Here is a 22184-nt window from a genome sequence, read left to right as displayed (position 1 = left end):
AATCAAAACTGTCACTCACGCCATCTGCACCTTGTTCTGCAAGGACTTTGTCCAACATTACAGTTAGTACTTTTGTTCGATAATGACGAAAGACATCCATAGACGGAGATATGAAAGAGGGTAGTGTGTTCTGCAGAGATATGACGTCATACGTCAACCCGTTGCATGGACTGAGATGGGGTGTTGTCTGCAACGTAGTATCAGGTGGGAAAATGTGGAGCAATGTCGTTACAACACTCACCATGGCTTTGGCGTCGTATCTCACTCTCCAAATCCTCGCCAGCACCTGATTATTGTCAAAAAATGTAATGATATCTCCTGCTGTGGGGCATTTTACAGGCACGGCAGCTTGTTCGTTGATCCACTTAAGTATGGTTTTGGTAAGAACCAGATGGACTTGTCTTGGACGACAGATTGCAGGCCACTTTACTGCCTGTCACATAATATAGTAACATGTTCATGGCAAACGATAGCGGGCATATTACATTACTGTTCCTTGCACCATATAAGAGTTCATAGGCACGAGCCAAATATGCATGTTTTGTGGCAGAACTATCACTATTAACATTCGTGAGTGATTGCAACAGAGCAACAACAACAGGGTTCTGTTGTGTCAACCATTCCTTGGCATCCTACTTGCTCAGCTTTTATGGTTCCCTGTACTGGGATGACACAATCTGGCCGTCATGGTACAATTGTTGCTGTTGGGTGTTACCAAGTGCGACAGCAATTAACCGCAAATCGTCACTGGTGTAGACACCGGATTCAATACAACAAGCAACGTCGACAGCTGTGGGAAAGGTGTTATCAGATACATCTGGCAGATGGTTCAGTTCAACATAGTTTGCACATTCAGTGCACAAATTATTGTTTGTGGTTGACAGCCACCCATTTTTTCTCAAGAAAGTTATCACAGGTTGCCGGATTTTGCGCCATTTCAGTTTGTACACTTTAAAGGTTTTTTCTCCGACGAAATTGTCATGTTGTGTACACCCACATTCCATTATACATTCAATATGGCGTACTATTTATCTATATATATCAAGTGGAGATCACAAATGTTATATCACAATGTATATGAGAAATATCACAGTCAGTATTCACATAATTTCTATCACAGATGTTGAGTTGATCACAGTTTGATGGTGGTTTCAATCACAGATAATATGAGACGTTCAGGTTATCACAGTTCCAAATACAATATATCACAATGAGCAATGTCAATAAGTACAAAGATTATGTTCCTCCATACCCTTTCCTGTGCAGGAATTTGTTGTCAGACACACTTACTTTCATGACATGGCTTTAAATACACCTTTACTAACGATTATTAACCACTCGGGTTGCTCGTTCTTTTTATGTACCAATGGTAGACAACATGTGTTATTCGTGTACACTGTTGCCATGACATTTTCCCCTCAATTTTTATTTGTTTAACGGTTTTAATTTCCATTTCATTTTGTAATTCGGATTTCTTCAATTATGACCAGCCACTGGGCCTCCATAGAAATTGTTCGTTTGGGCTTGTGCATTCATTTCCCAGTCAACATCTCCTTTTATGGTTTAGTACTGCTTCCGGTACAGAGCAACATGGCGTTGCAGATGTACGACTGAGCGGTGTATGTGCATTAAACTGAGCAAACAGAAGTATAACATTGTCGTTGAGACTGATATGTTTGCAAGTAAGTTGACAGGGGGTGTATTTGTGTGCCATGTGTGGTCAAATTCTAGTTTTAATGGGTAAATTGTCATTTCTGTCGCAAGCGGTCATTTGGCCACTTTCAATTGGCGCTCTAGCGCACAGTCGGAAATCAGTTCTTGCATGGCCTGCGCTGTGAATGTCTTCACATACGTCGATCGGCGTATATAACATACGCCAATTGACGTATAATACGTCGATTGGCTTATTATACGCCGATTGGTGGTTATCCCCGACCTGCAGATAGATTTCAAAGCCTGGTAAAACTAAACATCCAGAGACAACTGATACGAATGCGCAGAGTATTTTTTTAGGCTCCTTTGGAGATGTAATATTACTCTTGGTGAAAGGGAAGAATACAACCACACACAAGCATTTCCAAGCAAACAAAATGCTGTTTCTGTATAGCTAACGTATTGTGTTCTCTGCAATGTCGACAGTCCGTTTGACTCCAACTGAGAACGATGAATTGCAAAATTACTCGAAATCCATAAAAGTGTATGACCATGAATACCCTGTACCCAACACAATCTGAATTCTGTTTATTTTAAGACCCATGACGGATGAAGTTCTTTAAGAAACTGTCATGTAACTTTGTAGAGAAATGTGTACATGACACGTAGGGGGACAAACCGTGGAAGGCACTGCGCAAGCACGCATGCACTGCACGTTCTGTGGTAGGGGAAATGACAGAGCGTCAGAGGGGCCGTCTCATGATAATTACAGTCGCAATTTGACTCGCTCATGCCACAGATCTCGTCGTCGGAATTGCTGGGGCCTGAACCGACTGCCACTATTATAGGTTGGACTGTTCCTGGCCGTAGTCCATCTCGTGACCAATAACGTGGCTCTATCTCGTCAACGACTGTGGCTACACAACGCCTCCATGTTTCTACCGACCAATGGATTCCTTTACGAGTTGTTCAACGTCTCGTAATTTGTGTTCGATCGTCCAACGTCACCCTTGACGATGCCCCAAACCAACTCGATTGGATTCAGGTCGCAGTGATAAGATGGCAGTTGTAAGACAGCGTGACCCTGACCCTTGATGTAACTGTAAACTTTATACACGGGGTCAGGTTTCATAGTTTTGATGATTTCATAGAGCTGTGGTTTCGTCGCTTGAGAAGGAAAGGTAATGTTCCTCCGTTGAAGCCAAGTAACCATGTCTCCTTTACGGTTATTAGAGGTTGGAGTCTTGCTTTCTGGATCCTGCACACTATGATACGGTGCATTGTCCATGACAATGAGAGACTTGGTAGGCAAAGCAGGGACTAATTTATCTTTCACCCACTCCAGAAATACATTGCCGTTCATTTCTGTGTGGTAGTCCCTGTTGTCTTTGGCCTGGGCTCTAAAGACGAGGTCACAGTCTGGGAGAAAACCCTGACTAGCAGATCCAGCATGGAGAACTATGATTCTTTCACACTTTCCCATTGGTAACTTTCTACCAGATTCCTTACAGTCACCACTGGGTACCCACTGACTGCTGGCTGTGTGTGACGCATTTACCCATGTCTCATCTAAGAATATGGGCTCATATCCTTTGTCACGTTTCTGCTTGATGGTACGAAGGTAATGATTTCGGAGACGAACAATGTCAGGCCGTTCACACAGCTCAGCCCTATTTTCTCCAGTTATCTTTTTTGTATTTGTAACCAAATGTATGCAACAGCTGCCATAGTTTGTACTTTGTAACACGTAAATCATGGTCAGTTTCATGTTGTTTCTTCAAAATTCTTAGGGACAGGTACTTATTTTCTGAGTGCAGTTTAACAATTGCACGTCTGACTTGATCCCTCTGATAATTGTCTAATTTATCAACCTTGTGTGGTTTTGACATGTTCCCTACCCCCTTGGCCTGAATATTTGTATCTCGTCGACTAACAACATTTTTAAGTTTCTGAGGGGACATACCAAGAGCTTTTGAAGCTCATTTCAAGAATTTATTAATTGCATAAAAAGGCTTTGCTCTTTCTGCTTCACTTCTAAAGAAATCATACACATTCAACATCAACTGTTTAACATCTGCTGAGTAGCGCATCTTGTCATTGAATGAACACGGTCACTGTGTAGCACGTGCAGACCGTGCTTGCGCTGTTCCTTCCACGGTTTGTCCCCCTACGTGTCATGTACACATTTCTATACAAAATTACATGACAGTTTCTTAAAGAACTTCATCCGTCATGGGTCTTAAAATAAACAAAATTCAGATTTTGTTGGGTACAGGGTACTCATGTTCAAGTACCGTTTTGGTGTTTCATACACATTTCTGGATTTCGAGTTATTTTGCAATTCATCGTTCTCATTTGGAGTCAAACGGAAATTAGTATTTAATAAGTTTGTTTGTTTGTTGTTTAACGCCGCACTCAGCAATATTTCATCTATATGACAGCGGTCTGTAAATAATCGAATCTGGACCAGCCAATCCAGTGATTGACATCATAAGCATCGATCCACACAATTGGGATACAATGACATGTATCAACCACGTCAGCGAGTCTGACCATCCGATCACGTTAGCCGCCTCTTACGACAAGCATAGTCGCATTTTATGGCAATCATGGGTTGCTGCAGATCTATTCTACCCCCAGATTTTCACGGGTCTGGATTTAGAAAGTGACATGTTTCCATTCAAGCAATACCTCCTCAAGCAGGAACACCAGAAAGTGGCTTCTTGTGCTTAAAAATAAGGATTTTGTCGGGTATTTTCACATTGTGTAATGTTGAAAATCTAGCATCTTCAGCCGGAGGTTCTAACACATAAACGGCAACCAAATAGTTAACCAAACACCTCTATCTCTATAAAATCCCTAGTATGCAAAAGGTTATCATTTATGGAGAATTAACAATTATTGGTTGACATATATTTAGATACAATGTGCTCATCATAATGTGAGTGAGTGAGTGGTAGTTTCTTCAATTTTACGTCAGCAGGGGTGAGAATTACTTTGACTAACACTGCAGGAGTACTTAATCAACTCCGCTATGAATCCCACCATAAGGTTATTGCATAACATTGACTGCTTCACGTATGGCTGGAGCGGTTGGGAAGCGAAGTCGTTAACGCGTTGTGAAGACCATTTCTGATGTGTCCCCCACCGTGATATTGCTGGAGCCATTCATAGACAGGCGGAGAACAAAATCCAATTGTGATAAAAACGACTAAACCCTTTCCATATTCACAGGATATCTCTGATAAAAGCATGTGTTTATGAATCACTATCAATTAGCGTTAAGAACTATAAAACACTATCAAATACTGATGATACCAGGTGTTCGCGAAAAGGTAAGCGTATCCTGTTCCGTCGTTGACATCCGTCACAAACACATGTAAAGGCAAGTAACTAAGTTTGACTGATGCATTTTTAGGATTGTGAAAGACATACATGTACTTACATGCAACTATAACACAATATTAACTACTGGAGTAATCATTCTTCTGACGTTTTGGTCACTAATGCACATTTGATGCCTATGAAGATACCTACTTCTCGCCTACATGTCCCATCCCAAAAATGTACACGTGTTCTCCATGAAGAAGTCATGCATTTCGCATAAGGTTTACTAAGAAGATATCAGATGAAATTTGCTTTCAGTGTTGACAAATTGTCTTGAATCATTAGGTATACGTCTTACTTGACATCTGAGAATACTCGGGGCGGTGGGGTAGCCTTGTGGCTGAAGCGTTCGCTCGTCACGCCGATGACCTGGGTTATTTCTGTATGTGTAAATGTAACAGCAGATAACGCCGAAAAAACACGACTTGCTGTGGGGTGTGAATACGTTTCCGAGACATGGAAGGATATTAATACCCTGTAAGCATATATTATAACTGAAGGGGTCAGAACCAAAAGGGGCCTAAAACCCACATTTTGTGATTTATTTAAGGATTGACTGTGTATTTTTTTCGGTTCATTGAGGTATGAATCGAAAAACCGATGTGCAAACTGTATGAATCCGCGTAGCGGTTTTTCGATTCATACCTCAATGAACCGAAAAAAATACACAGTCAATGCATATAATTAAATTCGACAACGTAAAACATGTTTTATCTACAAAAGTTTAACCCAAAACAGTTGCATATATCAAAACAGACAAAAATGACGGCATTGATGAACATTCCAGGTGTAGGAATACATACCGTGGCATGACATGAATCAGGTGATCGTTTAATTTATGCACATAACTTGACACGCCTACACAGGCAGTAGCCAATCAACGGAGAGTGGGATTAAAACAATGTTCATTTGACCTGTCAATTAAGGCAAGAGGCGAAAAGACTTGCAACAGTCAGACTGTAACGAACCGGAAGAAATATGTCCGAGAGAAGGCGGCTGTTTCAAATAACATGGTCATTTACTGCGTGATTCAAACATTACTTCTCTGATTACGGTAAAACAGTTGGAGAAATGCTAGTTAGAAATGAAACGCGAAGACATGAAAGTTGAACCGAGGCGAGCGGGAAAAAAACTGGCGAGCGAGCCTGCACGTTTGCTGTTTCATTCATTCTCGGCCTTCGGTTTCAAAGGGTAGTTTGGACAATGAATACGCATGAAACTCGCTAAATGTCCTGTGCATGACGATACACGTGAGCAGAAAGGGAATTCCCTCGACTGTAATATTGGGATTCCACGACATTCCGCAGTAATAAAAGTAGTGCGCAGCGGTGGGCGTGGCTTATTTTTTTACATTCATTGGGAAATGAATGCAATAACACGTGACCAATTCAGCTAATCAGAATGCAGGAATTTCCATGAACACAACGAAAATTTAATTATTGTCTGGTATTCCCGAGGAGTCAGTTATGGATTCAATGACGGCGGCACCGGCGGATGACTGGTGAAATATTCACTGATTGGATTCGAGATCTAGATAAGAGCATGGCAAAAAAAGCGTAAGATTGTTTTGTTTGCAGACAACTGTCCTACTGTTTCTAATCTCACGAACATTAAACTTGTGTTTCTGACACCCAACACAACATCGATGATCCCACCGTTTGACCAGGGGATTATCGCCAATCTCAAACGACACTGCAAACGGCAGATGATGACAAGTATGCTCTCTTTTGATTTGGGATGGCACACCGAACGTGGCGGCAAGTCACTTTAATGGAGAACTGTTTCCGGAAAGGTGGCTTCGTGTTGATGGACGGTGTGGCTGACAGCCGACAGTGATGACTTGCGGGATATTTGGATAAGTTGAAGAAGGTGACAGACATTCCAACGGAAGTGACTCTCGCAAACGTGTGTAAATCGCGAAATGCTTCATATATACATGTATTTGATAATTGATATTCTAAAAATGTTATGAATTTAATGTCATAAAATGAATGTTATGAACTGTTATCAATTGAATGCTTTGAAGTGATGACTGCTAATACAAGTCAATGCTGCAATTATGTGTATTGTGTTTTGTTTATTCAAGATGGCGGACGTTTCCGAGCGAAAAAAGTATATTACGAACAACGTTTATAACATGGTTTCACCGGGCACTTGTTATTCAGTATGTACATGTTCTACTGTATCTGAATATCATTAGCATAGTGCACTTCGACGCAGGACCAGATAGCCCTCTCACAGTCTGGTCCCTGGGATGACCAAGAGAGGTGTTCAGAGATTAAAAGGTAAACTACCAGCACAGAAGTTCACGCCTGTTCTTCTGAAGAATTAGACCTGACCACTCAGTTCAGCACAGCTTTCTGGGAAGCCTGTGTGGCGAGCTTTTTCCCATTTTTAAGAAAATCGAATCTGTTGCCTTCCAATGTGACAAATCAAAAGTCCCGACAAGAAGTTGTGTATTGTTAACAGTTTTGGACTGAACGCTATTCTTGACTCCCTTGATAAGCCCCCAGGGTGGATTTTAAGTAAAGTAATTGTGCATCTGAAAGGGATGGGTTATAACAGCTGGTTTCAGCGTCTTCAGTCTCAGCCAAAGCTCAGAACATGATAGTTTAATTAACAGAACTGGAACTCCCACGTTACCAGCGAAGTAGTTTAGCTTCTCTTCGTTGTGGTTCTCTTAAACTAGAAATAGAAACGGGCAGATGCAGTAATCCTCCTACTCCTCCAAAAGAAAGATGTCTGTAAAAATAAGACAATCAGGACCAGACAATCCAGTGATTGTCATCATGAGCATCGATCCACGCAATTAGGATTCGATGACATCCAACAACCAAGTCAGTGAGTCTGACCACCTGATCCCGTTAGTCGCCTCTTACGACAAGCACAGAAGACATATTCTACCCCAGACCTTCACAGGTCCGATTCTTTCATTATGTATGTATAAATCTTACGAACTATACGACCTCATGGATAGGGTTATGCTACCAGATAAAAGATATTCGCGAAACAAAGAACAAATTCCACTGAAGAAGTGCAGTGTACTATGGTTTTAATATGTTTGTAGACTTGTCATTGGCAACGGCCCAAATATAAGAACACAAAAACACAGTGGAACGTGTGACATAAGGATATGTGTTTATGAATCACTATGGTAAAGGATTTTTGTTTTAACGCTTGTTTCGTTGTATTTGAGTATATTTGAACCCGGTGGCGATGTATTTCTGCATCCACCTCAATAACAAATCATGTCATAGATAAACAATGCAGTTTACATTTACCCTTATTTCAGGTTTAATATCAAAAGAAATCGAAAACTGTTTAAATAGTCAGAGCATAGTTCATAGTTTCGTGAACATTTGTATTAAGTCAATCTTGATAAGTAAAATGTAACGTCTTTATCTGCATGAATATTATTATGTATTCCAATACTTTTATTTCTAAAAAAGGCAACTTCCGCTGACGGCATGGGACTTTGCTCATAATATGTAGAACCTGTTGGTACGTGGATGCACGTGAGTGCGTGCGTGTGTGTGTGTGTGTGCGGGCTTGTCCAGACTAATGCCGAGTTCATAGTGTTAGCTCATACCGTGCCACAGTTCAACACGAATACCCCAGACAAACACAGTCTACTGACTCAACCCGACCTGTCCTTGCTCCTGAATGCCGAGCGCCAGTCAGCGTAACAACAAAGGCAGGAAACGTAACATCGCGAAAACCTCACGGGTGTATTCAGGGATTAGTGTAGGTTTACCGAAATGCGTGCCCTGGGGATATAGTGGATGAGGTTTGGTGGAAAAGCCATTAAAAGTATGAGGGCAGTAAGCTACGTTCTATAAGTCTGACAAAGCTTTCATTCGACATGTATTCCTTGCAAATCATCTTTACGTTACATATCAAGCGGCGGCTATCACCTGGAGTAGGTGACCCCTGAAGATCCGGGTTAGAATAGTTCTAAGCTTGTCGTAAGTCTAACAGGAACGGGTGGTCAGGCTCGCTGACTTGGTTGATGCATGTCATCGATCCCAATTGCTCATGACGTCTGTCACTGGACTGTCTGGTCCAGACTCGATTATTTACAGACCGCTGTTATATAGCTGGAATATTGCTGAGGGCGGCGTTAAACAACAAACAAACCTGAAGCAGGTAGAGAGGCTGTCGCCAATATCGTGGAATAATCAACGTTGTTAATACTAGTGACCAAACGTACTTTATTATATGACAGTTATCTCAAAGATACATTAGAATGTAAATTATTATCAATATTTAGGACTTTTCTTAGCACAACATACAGTTAAAAGTACAAGCAGATTTGCATATCATGCACATGCATGTAAACAGAGAACCCCTAGAAGATGTGTGTTGTAAAGATACTGAGATAACACATAGTGTCAGGTTGTTCCTGTTGTTATGCAGTGGATTAAAGGAAAAGTGGACTGGAGAATAACTGTTAAACTTTGCAGTTGCATTACATGCACGTTTAGAGTGAGTGAGTGAGTATGGTTTTACGCCGCTTTCAGCAATATTCCAGCAATATCACGACGGGGGACACCAAAATTGGGATTCACGGGAATCGAACCCGGGTCTTCGGCGTGACGAGCGAACGCTTTAACCACTAGGCTACCCGACCGACCCACACGTTTAGAGAGGAGACTGGCATACACATGTGCCTCATGTAACGGTGTACTCATGCTCCAGTTGTAGTCACATTATAACATTTTATTATTTCATTTTTGAAAAGGTTATTTCGTCCCGAGCATCAAGGTGGACCATGAATCTGTAGCGTCCGCGGCCAGAGGATACCACATATTCATGACCCTGTAAGCCAATGAACGTCACTGTAGCATCCCGCCACACTGTAGGCTTGTGATGTTCCAGGTTAGAGATGCAGACTTGGATCTGTCGCCGTAGATACGTCCCCTCCTCGTCTGTCTCTGTACCTTCGTGGCCGACAGTCTTGATGATCAGCTTCCCCAGCGTCCTCTTGTTGACTTCCTGCACTTGAAGCTGAAACAGGAAATACGCATCCAAAAATGACTTTCATCAACTTCAACCTGCATACGCGACATCGACATGCGTGTTTGTTTGTTGTTTAACGCCGCACTCAGCAATATTCCAGCTGTATGACGGCGGTCTGTAAACAACCGAGTCTGGACCAGACAATCCAGTGATTGACATCATGAGCATCGATCATTTGAGATTCGATGACCTGCATCAACCAGGTAGATAACGTCAGTCGCCTCTTAGGACAAGCATAGTTGTCGTTTAGGACAAGCATGGGTTGCGACATGAGTAAGAGAGTGAGGTTGAACGTTGCATTGTACTATTTCAGCCATATGACGGCGAGACGACACCAGCAATGAGCTGCACAAGAATAAAGTATACTGACTCAATACACAGGCCTTCCAACCCTGGATATATTATCACGTCTGATGCAGGTCACCCTGACAATTATTTAGGCGGACTCCACTGCATATCAACTTTCATTCAGAGTGAGTGAGTGAGTTGGATTTAAAGCCGCTTTTGACAGTATTACAGTTATATCGCGGCGTGTCAGCTTAATGTGGGAGGAAAGCTCGAAGCGATGCAGGTCTCAAACGTTTACCAGTTCGATGAAACCCACGAGCACGGGTATGGTGCTGAAAACTAGAAACATAATCGGGGCGAACCGCGATTCGAACCCACAATCATAGGTTTCTGGCGTGCCAAAGGGCCGCAACTCTGCACAGCGAATCGCGGCGCCTTAGACGACTGGGCCACCCGTACCCCCACTTTCATTCAGATAATGGTATGTAAGAAGTAAACAACGGTAAAACAAAAGATGTTTTGCTTGTTTTTGTGTTTACTTTACGCGCAATCAGCACTATTCCAGCTTTATGACAACGGCATGTAAATAGCCACGTCTGAACCTGTGATCAATACTGTGAACAACGATCCACGACATCGGGGTACGATGACAGGCACTCAACAAGTCACGGAGCCTGACCACCCGATCTATTCAGTCGCCTCTGAAGATCAACTTGCTGTGTTGATTTTGAGGGGAGCTTTCTTTTGCGTGTTAGTTAGTGTCATAATCAATGGGACTGGCCGCCATGTTGTTGATGTCATCAACCCAACATTGGGGCTGGTTTGTAACTCGCATTCTGATTGGTCCGTTAAACTTGATAGCGTAGTCAATCAAACTGGCTAAAGAAAATCAAGGGCGGGTAATTTGAGACTGCGAGGACCACGCGAAAGGATCCAGGGGTAAGTGTAGGCGACATGCGAGCCCTGGAAATATGGAGGTTTTGGTTGGTTGGCTGATTAATATCATGAGCATGGATCCACGCAATTGGTATCGATGACATGCATCAACCAAGTCAGCGAGCCTGACCACCCGATCCCGTTAGTCGCCTTTAACGACAAGCATAGTCGCCTTTTACGGCGAGCATGGGTTGCTGAAGACTTATTCTACCCCGGATCTTCACGGGGAGACAAGCATGGGTTGCTGAAGATCTATTCTATCCCGGATCTTCACGGGGAGACAAGCATGGGTTGCTGAAGATCTATTCTATCCCGGATCTTCACGGGGAGACAAGCATGGGTTGCTGAAGATCTATTCTACCCCGGATCTTCACGGGGAGACAAGCATGGGTTGCTGAAGATCTATTCTATCCCGGATCTTCACGGGGAGACAAGCATGGGTTGCTGAAGATCTATTCTACCCCGGATCTTCACGGGGAGACAAGCATGGGTTGCTGAAGATCTATTCTATCCCGGATCTTCACGGGGAGACAAGCATGGGTTGCTGAAGATCTATTCTATCCCGGATCTTCACGGGGAGACAAGCATGGGTTGCTGAAGATCTATTCTATCCCGGATCTTCACGGGGAGACAAGCATGGGTTGCTGAAGATCTATTCTATCCCGGATCTTCACGGGGAGACAAGCATGGGTTGCTGAAGATCTATTCTATCCCGGATCTTCACGGGGAGACAAGCATGGGTTGCTGAAGATCTATTCTATCCCGGATCTTCACGGGGAGACAAGCATGGGTTGCTGAAGATCTATTCTATCCCGGATCTTCACGGGGAGACAAGCATGGGTTGCTGAAGATCTATTCTATCCCGGATCTTCACGGGGAGACAAGCATGGGTTGCTGAAGATCTATTCTACCCCGGATCTTCACGGGGAGACAAGCATGGGTTGCTGAAGATCTATTCTACCCCGGATCTTCACGGGGAGACAAGCATGGGTTGCTGAAGATCTATTCTACCCTGGATCTTCACGGGTCTGGAGGATTTGGCAACCTGTACCAATCCGGACTTTTCATTTCAAAATTGTTAATTAAACAGAAAGTCAAGAAATGGAATGAAGAGCTCAATATGTTTGTGTAAGAATATAGCGGTTTGGAAAAACATAATTAATCATTTCACCCATTTAAAAGATAACAACACAACACCAGAAGCCTATAATATGACCGACAAAACTACTGTTATACATGACAAGCATCAACAGAATGGACACTTTTTGAAAATATTGAACGCAAATAGAAGTCCAGAAATACTTGTCTTGTCCTTATCCTACATAATTCACCTTTCTCAGGTTTATATAAAATGTTATTATTTTTTTAAGAATTGACCTTCACTTTGTGTGAGTTCATTCTCTGTATGAACGTCGGAGCTTGCACGTTGTTTTTTTAAGAGTACATTATGACAGGACAGAAGTACTCACCAAAACAGTTGGAGCATGCGCTGACGACTGCTTTTGATTTTCAACCTGAAATAAAGGTGAAAGTAAACTGCATTGTTTACCTATGACGTGATTTGTTGTTGAGGTGGATGCAGAAATACATCGCCACCGGGTTCAAATATACTCTTTAAAATAAGTAGGGGATCATGAACTATAAATGTTAATACCAAGTATTAGAACAAAGATAAGTGTTGAGACAAAAATCCTATGCATAAACGTTTATGTCACACGTGCCACTTAGTCTTCTTATATTTGGGTCGTTGCCAATGACAAGGCCACAAACATGTGTAAACTTATCACTTCCGTGTTGGCCATATTCGGAGAGGTGTCTGACGAAAGCTATTGCACACTGCGCTATTTCAATGAAATGTGTTCATATTTTGCGAATAGCTTAAATCGCGTAGCATATTATACATACATACAGAAAATATCTGACCCATGAAGATTCGGGGTAGAATAGGTCTTCAGCAACCCATACTTGCTGTAAAAGGCGACTGTGCGTGTCCTAAAAGGCGACTAACGGGATCGGGTGGTCAGCCTCGCTGACTTGGTGGATGCATGTCATCGTATCCTAACTGCGTGGATCGATGCTCATGGATTGTCTGGTCCAGACTCGATCATTTACAGACCACCGTCATATAGTCCTCCGGCATATAATATCTGTACATTTTGTCTATTTATAAGCTGGGGCACGGGTGGCCTAGTCGTGCAAGACGCCGCAATTGGTAATAGTTGTCAGAAACCTATGATAGGGTGATCGAATACCAGATTCGCCTGATTATGTTTCTTGGTCTATCAGCACCGGTGGCCCGGGTGGTCCAGTCGTCTAAACCACAACTTGATGAACTGAGCTGGTTAAAATCCCGGTTCGCCCCTATTACGTTTCTAGATTTGTCAGCAACATAGTGGTGCTCGTTTCAACAAAGTGGTAAATGTCTAAGAACTGCATTACTTCGGGCTTTCCTAAGCTGACACGCCGTGATATAACTCAAATACTGTCTACAGCGGCGTTAAATCTCACTCACTCACTCACTCACTCACCCATTCCCTTTCTGTGTGTAAGGTGCGGTTTCAATTGAGTCAAGCTACTAAATATACTGTCTAACTGATTTGCATTGTCTTTACTGCCCCAAGATTAAAGTTTTGTTAATATTGCATTCATCATTTTATACCCATTAACAGTTATATCCTCATTAAAATCTGCCAAGGCCCCATTCCACAAAACAATCTTAGCCCTAAGACGATCCTATCTCCTATACTTTGGCATTGACCGAGGATAGTCGTAGCGATCATACGATCTTATTAACTCCTATTCTTTAGTATTGACTTACGACAGTCGTAGCGATAAGACAATCTTAACTCCTATACTTTAGTACTGACCGACGATAATCGTAGCGAAAAGAGGATCTTAGCAACTATACCTTCGCATTGACATACGACAATCGTAGCGCTTATATCGCTTTGTGGAAAGGGGCCGAGGAACGAAGAACATTCCTATAAGGGCTGGAACGTGTAACGGGTGCTCGGGTCGGGTGGGTACTGAGTAGGGCCCGGGTACCCACAGAGCTACGCGGACCCGTGGTTAGTCACGTGATTATATTGTTTAATGGCAAAAGGTATTTAAAACTCTAAGGTTACACTATAAGTGACAAATTTCTTTCTGACTGTACACACATTCCTTCTGACTTTATATGTTTGCATAATGATATAACTTTAGTCAACTTCAGTGTATGCATGACCAGATCGGATTATACGCGTATCTAAATTTATTTACAGCAGTACGGTCAAACGTTTCCCAATCAGACATTTTGTACCCGGGTAGTAAATTTGGATTCGCCTCAGCCCTAATTCCTATAAATATTAGCTCCGTAGTGATACTTGAAATGATGTACGCGACATTACAAACCTTTGCTCACCTCTCCGATTGCAACATACACTACAGTCATGTTTATCAGAATGGCGACCAGTCACCAATTTATGGCAGAATGTTCATTTGTCCAACCTACCATCATAACTGTAATGTCGGGACGAACCTATAGCGTTCCCATTCAGATGGCATTGGGTAATCAACAATATATTATGCCTTTCACAACTTGAATGAATGAACCTACCTCGAAATAAACATGTCGAAATGAGAATGAATATACCTACTTAAGGAACATTTTAAAGAACACCGCAAACCCCTTTCACGGTCAAAAGAAAGTCGACTGTACGATTCTGACTGTATTATAAGCGTGTGTTTATGAAACACTTTCAAATGGGAATGATACTAGGTGTTCGCGTCGTGAAACAACAGACAACATTACAGAATCTACTTACCGTGTTGCCCATGTTCAGGTCGGATCAGGTAGATGTGGTGAGTGGCCGAGTCACTGTGCTCAACAGACATCAATAAACCTTTCGTGGAAAAATATTTATAGAATCAGTGCTACCCAGAATCGACGCAATAAGCCATACTCGAGAGTACACTGCAAACGTCACCCGAACAAGCTCAACACGGGAAGATGGGAAGCGTAAGTAATCATTTCTGTCTTAATTAGAAATGTTCCAAGGTTCTTTGTGAAATATTGCTGTGTAATGAAACCCAGTTAGCCATGACTGGAAACTCCAGGTTCCAGAAAATTGCTGTTATGAAACTTCACAAAAATACAAGGACTAACTCCGTATCCATGGTTCGTTTCGCCCGGAAAGTTCAAACAACAGTTAGGGTCATGAAAACTTCTTCGAAAAAGGGAAACGGTATAATCAGTACAAATAATATTTTATGATGAAACTAGAATTATTGTGACATACATAAATTCTCTTCCTTATTTACTGAGGGGGCGCGATTCGCTGTGCAGAGTTGTGTCCCTTGGCCACGCCAGAAACCTATGATTGTGGGTTTGTATCCCGGTTCGCCCCAATTATGTGTCTAGGTTTGTCAATACCATGCTCGTGGGTTTCGCCGAAGTGGTAAATGTCCGAGACCTGCATCATTTCGGGCTTTCCTCCGACATTAAGCTGACACGCCACGATATAACTGTAATACGGTTAAAAGCGGTGTTAAACCCAACTCACTCACTCCTTATGCACTGCCCAGGTTTATACAATACGGTTGTAATGCTCCAGGCTTGACTTGATTTTTCGTGTTCTTTTTCTTATCTATTGTTGTGACATACAGCGGTATGTGGCGCTCAAGGGCTTTTTACTTCTAGTCCCTGTGTAATGTTATCAACACTTGTGGCACGCCGATATTTAATGCAAAAGATCCATCCGCTCCTCCTGAATGAATATCCTCTGTAATCTTAAGGTGACAACCCACACACTTCTAACACACGGCGCAACGACTTGATAAACGTACCGGGCGGAGGGGGTAGGGGGAGGAGTGGCACACAGTTCACCCGACCCTTGTCAAAGAATGAGAACATATGGTATGCCATGGGTATCGCGGTGCGGCAAATTGTAAAGCTGATCCTGGACCCGAGGATGTCCCGGCCATGTCACACAATGGGACGTGCAGAATCTATTCACCAACGTGAATAGTTTTGCTATGTCTAATTTTTAAAAGCACTTTATCACTATGCATGTAGCGTCAGAATACACAACTGCTTGTCGGGGCTTTAAGTTTTCACACTGGAAGGTAACAGAGTCGATTTTCCTAAAAAAGCTGCCCAGGAAACTATGTTGCACGGTGTGGTCATGTCTAATTTGTTTACGTATTTTCAGAAGAAGAACAGGCGTGATCGGTAACTTCTGTGCTGGTAGTTTACCTTTTAAACTCTGAACACCTCTCTTGGTCATCCCAGGGACCAGACTGTGAGAGGGCTATCTAGTACTGCCTCGGTGTGCAAGGGAGATAATCCATAACACAGACAAAATCGGATGTGGCATTTTGACATTGACCTGTAGGCCTTCTTAGCGCTCACTGCATAAGTGATTTGTTTGCAAACTTTTATCACGTAATCTAACACCTGGAATATGTCTTACTGAAAGCTTAAAACTGTGTACAGTGGCTAACCAACACAGTCAGACTATAGACCGAAACAGGATATCTGAACAATATAGACTTTTCATTTCTTAGTAGCTAACATTTGTTGAAGTCTTGCCAACATCTGGCCATAGATATTCCTGCTCGCACTTGATTGGACGTAGTCATGACAACCCATGTAAACCTTCCGGGTACATTCTGCGTATTATTGTCGGTCAAGTCAAGTCAAGTGTATCCTCATAAATCACAAAATGTGATACAGAGAGGATATAAATAGATCTGTACACATATACAGACATAGATAGGTTCAGTGAGAATTCGTAGATAGTAATAATAAAGCGTGGAGTTGATTGTTTAACTCTAAGTATACGCTTGCAATATTTCAAATGGATTCTTTCAATCATAACTGACTTTACAAAGCTCCACAGTTCATACAATATTGGTTGAATGGTGTGGTATGGTTATCGAAATATGTTAATAGACTAAACTTAACTTGCCATCATGCTTTTTGAATCTCTGTCCGTGTCATTATTGAGATAACTAGCACCTCTATCACATCGATTGCTGTAGACTGTAACTGTCAGTCGAGACAAAGATGGAGTCGATTCTACGATAGACGATGGGTCGTATCGAAGATATTCGTGAACGATCATGCAGTCAAACTCTTTGATCTTTCTGAATGGATGCTTAAACGCTGAGTTCAAGATTAAAGCGTCTAAATGATCAAATGTTTGTGACAACAGGGGCGTGATTAAGATACCAAGACCAAACCCCCAAAACCACACACACACACACACACACACACACACACACACACACACACACACACACACACACACACACACACACACACACACACACAAACACAAACACACACAGACACAAACACACACAGACACACAAACACACACACAGACACACAAACACACACACAAAAGAAAGTAGGAGTATTCGAAAGAAACGGAATTACAGAAATACAAAGAGGTAAATATCCAAGGAAGACGACAGGGGTGTAAAGTTAAAAAATAAATGTTTGGTCATGTCCCCACGATTGGTCAAAGAATCGTATATACGCCGTGGCGTGGTTCGAATCAATCTTCCAATGACAATTTGAGCGAGTCTTGTCAACTGTGCAGTACCTGGCTTAGTTTGACTGACGTAGCGGGTTCCCGTTGACGTCGGCGTACACGTCTCCCGATGATGTCCCAGCGTGCACTATGGGGGAAAGGTCAGGACTCATTGCTGGCTAATGCATCCTGGTGATGGTTTGCTGCTGGAGGTAGTCAGTTAAGATACATGTGCACAAGTAGTTATCGTCTTGAAAGGCAAAACGTGAACCAGCATGGCGCCCAAACGCCTATGATGTCTCGTTAGTACTGTCCATTGACCCTTCCATGAACAACATGCACTCAACGTTCTGGCAGCCATTAAGATCCTGCCCCATATCATTACAGATCCACCCCCAAAATCCGTCACGTTACCTTGCGTTGACGTCCGCATGACGTCATTAAGGACGCCTCCAGACACGTGCATGCCTGTCCTGAAAGTTGAGAGTGAATCTGGACTCTTCTGAAAACATTATAAAAAACCATAGGCGATTTGACCAGCTTCTACGTTCTAAATATCGTGTCTATTTTTTACACGTGGTCGCCGAGCATGCAGCCAATTTCTAATCGTCTGGATAGTACCTTGGACTTGTGTTGCTGACCTTTCACATCACACATTGTTTCTGCAAATCACGGACTGAGACTCATTGAACATGATGGCCACCTCCCGCGGAGTTCTACCTGTTTGGGGCATGCAAGTAGTGCTGAAACGTTCACCACGTGGAGACGACCCAGTCCCACTCTGAACACAAATACTGAATTCACGCAAAAGTGGAGACGTTACGTGTTACTATAAATAATGAAAATCAACAATACCAACGCCTCAGCCCGATTTTGTTGACCTTTCAGCGTATGGTCATAACTAAGCATGATCTCGCTGTCACCCACACGGAGGAAGTGCATAGTGTATGTGCAATGATGTGGGTGTGTTGGTGCGTTAGGTGGTTGTCCCCAAGCCGTTATATCTGTGGTAGAAAATGACTAGACTAGAATATTAGAAATTATTTATTCTTGGTGAATTTGCAATTCCCGCTATTTCCTTTTCAGGGTGCCACAAAAACATTTCCGGTACACCTGTATGTGAGTATAAAACCAAAACAACGCTTTTGGGGCTATCAAGTATCTTCTTTCATCAGCTGATCACAAAAGTTGCACATAATTATAATATTCCAAAACATGAACACATGCATTGGTTTATGGGGGGGGGGGGGTCCACCCTTAACAAACAGTTCAATATATTTTTTGAAGTTGCATTATTAACAAAAGATTTATTGTCTGTGACTGTCGCAATATTTTTGTCATCTGCTGTTATAGTTTCAATGACTCAATGTTGTGTATACACATAGAGTTTGGAGTTGTATATCTGTATTATGATGAGCACATTGTTTTCATGCAACCACCTTGGTGGAATATACAGTACGGGAGTTTAGATGACATGAAAATGATGGTATTTTCTTCTTAAGTGACATTGTAAATTGTAGTTTCGATATCACAAGACGTGGCATTCTTCAAGAAGGGAAAATACAGCAAGCGATCACATCATTAAGACATTATTTTCCCCACATTCCATGATACATGATATCTTCATTACAGGAAGATGATGAGGACACTGTTTCTGGGGTAAGTGGTGTTTTGATCAACTGTAACCGATAGTACTGCTGCTATATCGAAAACAAATTCCCTCTATAAGTAAGGATAAGAATTTATGGATGAACAACGTCTTATCAAGCAAGTGATATACAGAGTGTGGTTGACAAGTATATATACAAGTAGGAGGCAACGTTTATACAGGAGAGTAGATATTGTCACACTCTGTATATCACTTGCTTGATAGCGGCGTTAGAACCTACACCGAAACGCCGCTCCTAATCGTAATAAAGAAGTTGTTCATCCATAAATTCTTATCCTTACTTAGTACTCCAACTTTTAAATGCCTATCAAAGAAGAAATTCCCTCTGCTTAAATATGGAGTAGGGGTGGATTATGAATAACATGTAGTCCTGTACAATTGCCGCTGACAGTTAATGCGGCGCTAAGCAGTAATCACACGTTCACTCACTGTTTTCGCGTTTTTCTTATTTCAAAATTGGGTAAAAAGTGCATATGCATTTCTCAAATATGAGGATTGAAATGTCTTACGCAGATAGGATAACATAATAAGTAAGGATAATATAAAAATCCAATAATGTCATCTTGTAAAATTAGGCAACAATTATTTACGATCACGCATTAGAACATTGTGAAAACGAGATACAGCAGTCCTGGAAATAATGTTTGCAAACGTTTGTAAAATGCTTACAACTTAAGAAGCAATAATATCCAGCGAAACACCATACTCCGTCCAAGCAGATATTGCTAGCTTTCTTTAGTAAATGGATAGAATTGTTGTGTAAGAGGCTTTCCCAGGTACTTCGTTTGAAATAATGTACTGAAATTAACCCTTTTCAAGGCTCATTGATTTCTTTTGTTTTGTTTGTTTAGTGGCAGCCCACAATTACTTCTCTATCAATCGCACACAGAAGCCAGCCGCTCGATCACCAACTCTCCACCACACAATTCATTTACATTCTTATTCGTTATGTTTCGTCATCAAGTCAACTAAGATAATTGGCTCAACACATTATCATTTCAGAATATCGACTGCAGCCCATACATTGATTGTTGTGACATCAGCTACTTCATGCAGAGGCACCGGGGGAGGCTGTTGGCTCGTGATCGACGGGTCTTGCAGTGCTGTCTCTCCGTCATCGCTGAAGAGCCGACCTGGGTGTGGAGGCACGCGAGTCTCGAGGTGCACGGTGTACAACTTGCAGCGATGTTTTACTCGGGCGACAGAGCCAATAAGTATGTTGTGTGCATCAATAATGATGGCATAACATCCCAGTGTGTCAGCCGAGGACTTCGTCTGAAGATGAGGGATGGCTTCCGTTCAGTGTGGAACTGGATTGGAAATGCAGCGGGGAGAGTTCTCGGCGCTTTAGGTGGAGCTGGGAGAAAGATGCTGACTTACTGAGCATTCGTGGAACCAGAGTGGCGTGGGGATTGGGGAGGGTGTGAGGTATTTCTTTGAAGCACTCTCAACATTTATACATTCAGAAATATATAGGTGATCAGGTATTTAATGACCTACGTAAATATCGCTAGTTCAAATCTTCTATGGGGGCTAAAGAATATATAATATACAATATAAAATAAACGTTTAACAAAACTGTAACAAAGTCATGTTTTGTGTTATATTTTTTACACAATTACATGATTACTGAAAGGTAATTGTAAAATCTTCAAACGCAACCCACATTTTCAAAAAACCTATAAGGCTTGTTGAGCATCACTATCAGTCGGGATACATCGTCTCACATTAACAATTTCTGTGACGCCACAGCGTCTGATCTATATTCATCGGATCATGGGTATTTGTTTGTGAATCACTATCAAAAAGTGATGATACCAGGTCATCACTATCAAATAGTGATGACACCAGGTGTTTATGAATCACTATCAAATAGTGATGATACCAGGTATTTATGAATCACTATCAAATAGTGACGATGCCAGGTGTTTGTGAATCACTATCAAATAGTGATGATACCAGGTGTTTGTGAATGACTTTCAAATAGGGATGACACCAGGTGTTTACGAATCACTATGAAATAGGGATGATACCAGATGTTTATGAATAACTATAAAATAGTGATGGCACCAGGTGTTTATGAATCACTATTAAATAGTGATGACCCCAGGTGTTTATGAATCACTATCAAATAGTAATTATACCAGGTGTTTATGAATCACTATCAAATAGTAATGATACCAGGTGTTTATGAACCACTATCAAATAGTGATGATACCAGGTGTTTATGAATCACTATCAAATAGTGATGATAACAGGTGTATATGAATCACTATCAAATAGTGATGATACCAGGTGTTTGTGAATCACTATCAAATAGTGATGACCCCAGGTGTTTATGAATTACCATCAAATAGTGATGATACCAGGTGTTTATGAATCACTATCAAATAGTGGTGATAACAGGTGTTTTATGAATCACTATCAAATAGTGATGATACCAGGTGTTTATGAATCACTATCAAATAGTGGTGATAACAGGTGTTTTATGAATCACTATCAAATAGTGATGATACCAGGTGTTTATGAATCACTATCAAATAGTGATGACCCCAGGTGTTTATGAATAGCTATCAAATAGTGATGATACCAGGTGTTTGTGAATCACTATGAAATAGTGGTGATACCAGGTGTTTGTAAATCACTCTCAAATAGTGATGACACCAGGTGTTTGTAAATCACTCTCAAATAGTGATGACACCAGGTGTTTA

The 22184-nt window shown here is 41.8% G+C and overlaps 2 protein-coding genes across 2 annotated transcripts; one reads left to right on the top strand and one right to left on the bottom strand.

The window, feature by feature from the left end:
• Positions 1–9547: 9547 nt before the first annotated feature.
• LOC139459338 (uncharacterized) lies at positions 9548–15101 on the bottom strand. Its single transcript, XM_071240797.1, has 3 exons — positions 15090–15101; positions 12753–12797; positions 9548–10047 (listed from the first exon to the last, which is right to left on the bottom strand). Exons 1-3 carry the CDS (start codon positions 15099–15101, stop codon positions 9763–9765), a joined length of 342 nt encoding a protein of 113 aa, XP_071096898.1. The 3' UTR covers positions 9548–9762.
• Positions 15102–15274: 173 nt separating this feature from the next.
• LOC139459336 (uncharacterized) lies at positions 15275–20863 on the top strand. Its single transcript, XM_071240796.1, has 4 exons — positions 15275–15283; positions 18891–18923; positions 19437–19463; positions 20476–20863. Exons 1-4 carry the CDS (start codon positions 15275–15277, stop codon positions 20854–20856), a joined length of 450 nt encoding a protein of 149 aa, XP_071096897.1. The 3' UTR covers positions 20857–20863.
• The last annotated feature ends 1321 nt before the right edge of the window (positions 20864–22184 follow it).

This window comes from Haliotis cracherodii, unplaced genomic scaffold (genome assembly GCF_022045235.1).
Source record: "Haliotis cracherodii isolate W230 unplaced genomic scaffold, xgHalCrac1.p SCAF_13, whole genome shotgun sequence".
Taxonomy (NCBI): Eukaryota; Metazoa; Mollusca; class Gastropoda; order Lepetellida; family Haliotidae; genus Haliotis; species Haliotis cracherodii.
The sequence above is the reverse complement of the archived record's forward strand: the minus strand, read 5'-3'. Positions and strand labels throughout refer to the sequence as shown.